Raw genomic sequence first — 7,074 nt, 5'->3', positions numbered from 1 at the left:
ATGTAAGATGAGAAAAATAGGCAGGTAAAACTCCATAAGCACGAGTCAAACCAGTGGGGAGGAAACCCTCTGAGCTGATGAGTATGGGGGATTCCTCACAGCAAACCCTGCGAGCCTCTGTATGGGAGATTCCGCACAACAAATATAATGTCTTTAGGACATTATATATAGTGTTTTTGAAAAGAACTTCGCACAGCTGTCTTACCCAAAATGACTTAGGCCTTAGGAGCAGCAGTGGCGTAGGAGGTTAAGAGCTCGTGTATCTAATCTGGAGGAACCGGGTTTGATTTCCTGCTGCTGCCTGAGCTGTGGAGGCTTATCTGGGGAATTCAGATTAGCCTGTGCACTCCCACACACGCCAGCTGGGTGACCTTGGGCTAGTCACAGCTTCTCGGAGCTCTCTCAGCCCCACCCACCTCACAGGGTGTTTGTTGTGAGGGGGGAAGGGCAAGGAGATTGTCAGCCCCTTTGAGTCTCCTGCAGGAGAGAAAGGGGGGATATAAATCCAAACTCCTCCTCCTCCTCCTCCTCCCAACCTGGGTTTTTTGAAGATTGCTAAGCTAGTGATCTTTCCCCCCTAGCCCGGGTTGAGGACAATTCCTGCCTACTGAATGAATGCCAGCAGGCAGGAAATGCTTCATTTCTCCCACCCAACTCTCTTACTTCTGTTCCTGCTACTCGCGCCCGCCACTGCATGTCCTGCACAGATTCTCCATGGAGATTCCCCATGGAGGTTTCCTCTGCTTGCGGCTCATCTGTTTGCTATTTTGCTTACAAAGTAGATGAGTAAAGCTTTTTTAGCCCAGCGATCCCGTGCATGTGTTGTTCTTCCTCTTTTTTTGTTTTGAGGGGTCTGTCTGCAATGCTACTGTGACACGATTAGAGAAGCTGCAATGTTCACATATTTGCTTTGCTGTAGCTTTGCAGACGGCCCCCTCAAAACAAAAAAAAATGAAAAAATGACACATGCATAGGGTGGCTGGGCTAAATGAACTTTATTTATCTACTTTGCACAGTGAACCAGCAAATGGATGAGCCTCAAGCAGAGGAAACCTCCATGGGGAATCTCCACGGAGAATCTCCGGCAGCACACAAAATGGAAGGACCACTGTGAAATTGACCACAACTCCATTCAACAAGCGGGGAAAAAAGATCTGTTTTGGCTGGCAACACTTGTGTTCTCCCCTGCTGTGGGAACACAAAATCCCCCAACCGATCTTTTTATAACATCCTAAAGACGTCATATTTATGCTGTGCGGAATCCACCTGTATCCAGTATTCTTTTTTTCCAGCATCCTGACGGCTTCAGATTAATCAGAAGTCAAAAGGGAGTCAAAAGAAAGGCCTTTTGAGCACAGCTCCATATAATTCACATAATCTGGGGCAGGGGGAGAATGGAGGAAGCAGAATTTAGACCGATCCCTATGTAAGTTGTGCAAGAACTATACGAACATGTTTTGTCTGGATTGCAGATCTGATAAATGGCAGACCTGACAAATTGGAAGCTATTAAGAAGGCAATTATTTTTGCTCTTTATGGAGTAATAAAAGCAAAAAAAGAGGGAAAGGTCCCTACTGCGAAGAGGTTGCAAACAAGAGAAAGGGACTGTTGACAAAATCTGGGATGGAATTCCATGCACAACGGGTAGAGAAGGGGGGTCATTTAGGGTCTCCAGAGATCTTTAGGCGCCTCTGGGAAGGAGTTTCTTTTATTTATTTATTTACTTCATTTATATCTCGCATGTCCCAACAAGTTTAATTGGACCCCCCATTTATCTCCCAGTGACTGCAATAAACCACTTAACAGATTCCCCAAGGGAAATAAATACGCCGACCTTCAATCACGTCGCAAATTAAAAATGCTGTCTCCGACCTGCGGGAATAGCATTCTAGACCCCGACCCCCCCCCCCATTGATGGTTTTCTTTCTTGCATCTGTCTTTTGTAGAGCGGATCTCTGGACTCGCTGAGAAGGTGAACTCAAAATGTGGCTGTTGGAGAAGATCCGAGGCTCAGTGGAGAACGGAGGCTCTCGAGCGAACGAGGCCGGAGACAAGCAGTCCAAGGGCCCCATGTACAGCAATGTCCTGACCCCGGATAAGATCCCCGATTTCTTCATCCCCCCGAAGCTCCCCACAGTGCCCCCGGAGGCAGAGGGGGCGGAAGCGAAGGCCAAGCCCAACCTGGGCACCTCGGCCTCGGAGCAGAACCTCTCGGGGCGCAAACCCCAGCGCAGCCCCCGGCTGCCGGTGAAGACTGTTTCGGAGAGCAAGAACCTCCTCAAGGCCGCCAGTCGGCACATTATTCAGATCGAGAGCGCGGACGAATGGATGTCGGAGGAGGACTTCAGCACCAACGCGGACCCTCAGTCGCAGACGGCCATGTCGTTGCCCTACGTGCCGAAAGCCCAGACGTCATATGGCTTTGCGACGCTCATGGAGAGCCCTCACACGCGGCGCAAGGAGTCACTCTTTCACAGCGAGCACACCAGCTTGTGCGGCTCCCAGGCCTCCTCGCCCAGCTCCCAAAGGAAGTCTGGCGGGAGCAAAGCGAACGGGGAAGGCGCTCACCTTAACCCTTCAGATATTAACATGTCTCTTATGAACCCTTACCGCTACTTCAGTGGCGGGGAGAGCGATACCTGCTCATCCGCCGAATCGTCCCCCTTTGGTTCTCCGTTGCTTTCGAGGTCAGTGTCTCTCCTCAAGGTCTTCAGCCAAGAGAGCCAGTCGAAGGTCATCAAGCTCAAACATTCGGTTGCCCGGAACAGCTCCCTATCCACGGATGACAGCTCAGCCGACACCAGCCCCAGCTCACAGCGGCGCATGCGCTGTGCCACCCCGCCAGCTGGGGCTGCAACCGGGGGTGTGCAGCAGCAGCCGGCGGCCCCTTCCGATTCCCAAAACCGACTCCACAAAGAGCACACGATCAACTTGAGCAAAGGAGGAAGCATGCGCCTGGCAGCGGAGTACGACCCCGCCAACGCCCGCTTGCGGATACGCGTCATCACCGCCGAAGACCTTTACGACAAACACTGCGACGCGCGGAGCATTAACTGCTGCGTGGCCCTCTACCTGAACCCCGGCAAGCTGCAGAAGCAACGGAGCACCATCATCAAGAACAGCCGCAACCCCGTCTTCAACGAGGATTTTTTCTTCGACGGCCTGGGGGTCAGAAATGTCCGGAAAATGTCCCTCAAGGTCAAGGTGGTGAATAAAGGCAGCAGCCTCAAGAGGGACACCCTGATGGGCGAGAAAGAGCTCCGCCTCACCTCTTTGCTCCCCTTTTTATAAAGCCTCCCTCGAATGTCCGTCAGTCACGCCTGTCCCTTGATGGTCCCTTCCTCTGCCCGTAAACAAGGGGTTGGAGACCACTATAAAGGCTGGTGGTGGCCGGTGTGTGTTCCCCCCAATGGCCATTGCATGCACGGGGTGGGGAGGGTGGAGCCTCGCAGCATCTTAGGAATCTCGGAGGCCCTTTCCTGGTGGGGCCTCGGAATGCGTACGTCGGGAGACACCCGTTGAGCGAGAGGATGGAGAGAGATTCCAGTGAGTCTTGTCGTACTGCCGAGGTCAAGGGCCCGAAATGGGGAGCGGCCCCTTAAACCCAGTTGCCCTAGGAGTGGGAGGTGGGTGCATGCCTGTACCACGTGTACATCCCCTCCTGGTTTCCCCGGAAATGCATGCAAGGAAGCAGACCCGGCGCCTTCCGCTTTTGCGATTGCATGCTTCTTGTGCCTGAATATGCCCGACCCAGCAGTACCCACCCTATCCAACGGGAAGCGGTTTGATTGCCTTATGGGAAGAGGAGAGTCGCGGTCTATGTAAACCTCATTGCCTTATTACCTTCCGCAAATCCGGAGCTGGGTTTGCAAGCCAGGGGGTGGTGGTTGTTTGCGCAAGGAAGGTGCGACAACTACGGGAGGGAGTGGGAAAACAGGGAGCCCTTTGCGAATCTTGCTGAGACCAAAAACGCCAGGGGAGGGGATCGTCCCCACGGTATACCTCATGCCTGCTTTGGCGCCGGCGGAAATCCAACAGGCGTGTAAGGGTTCTGCGAAGGGGAGCGGTGGCCCGGTTGGGTTTGTTTGGGTTAAGTAGCCCTTTGCACCAGGGCAGCCTCCCGCTAGGAAAACAAACAACGGCCACAGGCAAAACCGCACCGGTGGCAGAGCAGCCAAACAGTCACTGGTAATTTGGCCGCCCTGTTTTGAAAGGGGGCAGGCGGGTGCCCCAGGAACACGGGAAAGAGCCGCGTTAGTAACCCGGCTGCTATTGCCGTGGGCCATAAATGGTCAGCTTCAGCAGTTCCCCAAGGTCTGGGGGGCGGGTGGGGGGAGAAAGGTCCTTTAGCTGGCTTGCTGCTGCGATCTTTTAGACATAAGATGGCAGGGAACAAACCCCAGGGCCTTGTATAAGCTACGGCTCTCTAGGGACAAAGAAAAGAAATGTATTGGAGGCTTTCACGGCCGGAATCGCTAGGGTATTGTAGGTTTTCTGGGCTGTGTGGCCGTGTTCCATACAGGCTGGAATACCCACAACACCCTAGGAAAAAAATGTTTGGCACTCTCGCAGCTTTGCCCTGGAGACTTCCGCACGTCCTTTTTTAAAAAAGTTTCAAGTGCATCGGTCGCCTTTCTTCACCCTGCTCTGCTGCCCCGTAGAGGCAAAGAATGCGATTCCTGGGATGTCGTGCGGTTTCCGGGCTGTCTGGCCGTGTTCCAGCGGCATTTTCTCCTGACTTTTCGCCTGCATCTGTGGCTGGGGATCCGTCTCTGCCCTTGCAAGTCGAAATCGTCCCCTGCTTCGGGTGGCACCTCAGTGGCATGAAGTTAGAAATTGTTTGACAATCCCTAATGGTACATCCCTAAACCACGATCCTCTGAAGAGGCCAGCCACAGATGCAGGCGAAACGTCAGAAGAAAATGCTGCTGGAACACGGCCGCGCAGCCCGGAAACCACACAACACCCCATTGCGATTCCTGGTTTTCAAAGAAATAGTTTCTTCTGTAGCTTGCAGCTCGTTGGAGAGAAAGCAAAGGTCTCTGGGCCCAAACTCTTTCTGGGAGTCACCTTAACTACGACCACAGTACATTTAAAAAAAAAGACTTCTTATTATCACTGTGCGCAGAGGCTAAATGTGGCAGCTCGTTGAGGGGAAATACACTCTGCAGATGCTCGATGCGTTTCCTTACAAATCCACATCTGGAGCCCACATCTGTCAAGGAAGCCCTTGCTACTATTTCCAGCTGTTAGGGCTTGTCCACGAAGGCCATTCATATTTGTGCATGCTTGCCGGCCTTTTCTTTTCCTATCTTCCGGTTTTGATTTCACTTGAGCCTCGATACTGGAAATGACCTCTTGATCTCGGCCCTTGCAAGTCGAAATCATCCCCTGCTCCTGACGGCCCGCACCTCAGTGGCATGAAGATAGAAACTGTTTGGCAGTCCCTGATGGTACATCTCTAGCCACGACCAGACCAGAAGCATGGAGAATTCTGTTTTGTGCCAGGGGTTGCAGAGAGCAAAATACGCCCCCCCCCCTGCACAAGAGAACCACACAAACTGGACATAGCCGCTGTGGGAAAGCTCAGTCAAACCACGAAACTAACAGCCGACCTTGGGGCCAGTTCAGCAGACGACAAAATTGCTTAATTAGAAACGAGAGGAAGACCGAAGCTACACCGGTGATTCCTCCGCTCCCTGATTTAGACATTTTGGCAGAGACTTATCCAGGCGTTGGAAGAACGATGCTGTTAATCGACGCCTTTGCGATTTTCATTTTGACAGCGTTTCAGGCCGCAGGTTTTTACGGTGGGCGGGTTGAAGTGGCTCAGCGGCCCAGAGGAGTGGTCACAGTGTGATTATACTTGGCCGGGTGCATCTTTTCCCTCTCCGCAGAAACCCTTTTCTTCTCAATGGGGCGGGTAATGGCAATTTCCCCCCCTGCCTCAAGGCTGTTTTTCAGTCTCAGCCCCTACCCCGCCCCCCCTTCAGTTCCACTCCAGCCACCAAAGAGAATAAACAGATCGGTTGGTTGGTTTCAAACTGCTGCCGAGGAGAAACATGCAAAGGGAATGGAAATAACGTTGCTGTAAGTTCGCAGCTGGGGGCAGGCAGAGCAGGGGAGAATTGGTGGTTTCTGCCAAATATAACGGGTGTAGGTTGTTATATAAACTGTTTGTGTGTGTGTGGGGGGGGGACTTTGTACAGGTCCTGTTCCTAGAACAAGCTTGGCCCGTTTTATTCCCCCCAACCTGGGATTTTCGAAAACCACTAAACCCAGTGGCGTAGCTACAAGGGGACGGGGTGGGGGTGTGCGCCGTGCACCGGGCACATGTCTGGGGGCGTGTAAAATCGTCCCCAGGCCCCTCCTCCTTTCCCCCACCCCCCGCAGCACCTCCCACGGTGCCCCCCTCCCACACTTACCTTAGCTCCTTTCCTTTTTCAGAACTTTTTCAGGCTGCAAAAGGCCTGTTTGCAGTAAAAACAGCCTGACGGAACTACAGTTCCCAGGAGACCTTGGGGCTCACAAGGTCTCCTGGGAAGTATAGTTCCCATCAGGCCATTTTTATTGTGAACAGGCCTTTTGCAGCCTGAAAAAGTTCTGAAAAAGGAAAGGGACGAAAGTAAGTGTGGGGGGGGGGGCACTCCGGGGGGGGGCATGTGGGGTGGAAAATTAGAATGGGCACCGGGCGCAGTTTGGCCCAGCTATGCCTCTGACTAAACCAGCAACCTTTTTGCACAATCCCAGGTTGGAGGCGCTCCTGCGTGAACACGAGGGAGGCAGGAGACGCTGTGTTTCCCTCCCTTCCACCTGTTCACTTTAGCTTCTGCGCCATCCGCTGTCAGGGAGAATCTGCCCTCCTGCCATTCTGTGTGGGTTGTGGGCAGATTCCCTGAGCGCCTGACCAGGTTCAAAGCCCCCCAAGCACGTTTCCCCCCTGTGGCAGCGAGTATGACCAATCTATGGCAGCTTGTATTGCCCAGCCGTTGCAGGGAGGTCCCTTTTTCTTTTCTTTTGTGCATTGCACGTGTGCAGCTACACAGGTGTAGCCAATCAGATTGTGGGACAATC

The 7,074-nt window shown here is 53.1% G+C and overlaps 1 protein-coding gene across 1 annotated transcript; it reads left to right on the top strand.

Moving 5' to 3' along the window:
• The first annotated feature begins 1,952 nt into the window (after positions 1 to 1,952).
• C2CD4C (C2 calcium dependent domain containing 4C) lies at positions 1,953 to 6,323 on the top strand. The gene has a single exon (XM_048496007.1). It carries the CDS (start codon positions 1,984 to 1,986, stop codon positions 3,289 to 3,291), a length of 1,308 nt encoding a protein of 435 aa, XP_048351964.1. The 5' UTR covers positions 1,953 to 1,983; the 3' UTR covers positions 3,292 to 6,323.
• Positions 6,324 to 7,074: the final 751 nt, after the last annotated feature.

The sequence above is a fragment of the Sphaerodactylus townsendi genome, linkage group LG05, assembly GCF_021028975.2.
Source record: "Sphaerodactylus townsendi isolate TG3544 linkage group LG05, MPM_Stown_v2.3, whole genome shotgun sequence".
In the NCBI taxonomy this organism is placed as follows: domain Eukaryota; kingdom Metazoa; phylum Chordata; class Lepidosauria; order Squamata; family Sphaerodactylidae; genus Sphaerodactylus; species Sphaerodactylus townsendi.
This window is presented reverse-complemented; position numbering and strand designations above follow the sequence as displayed.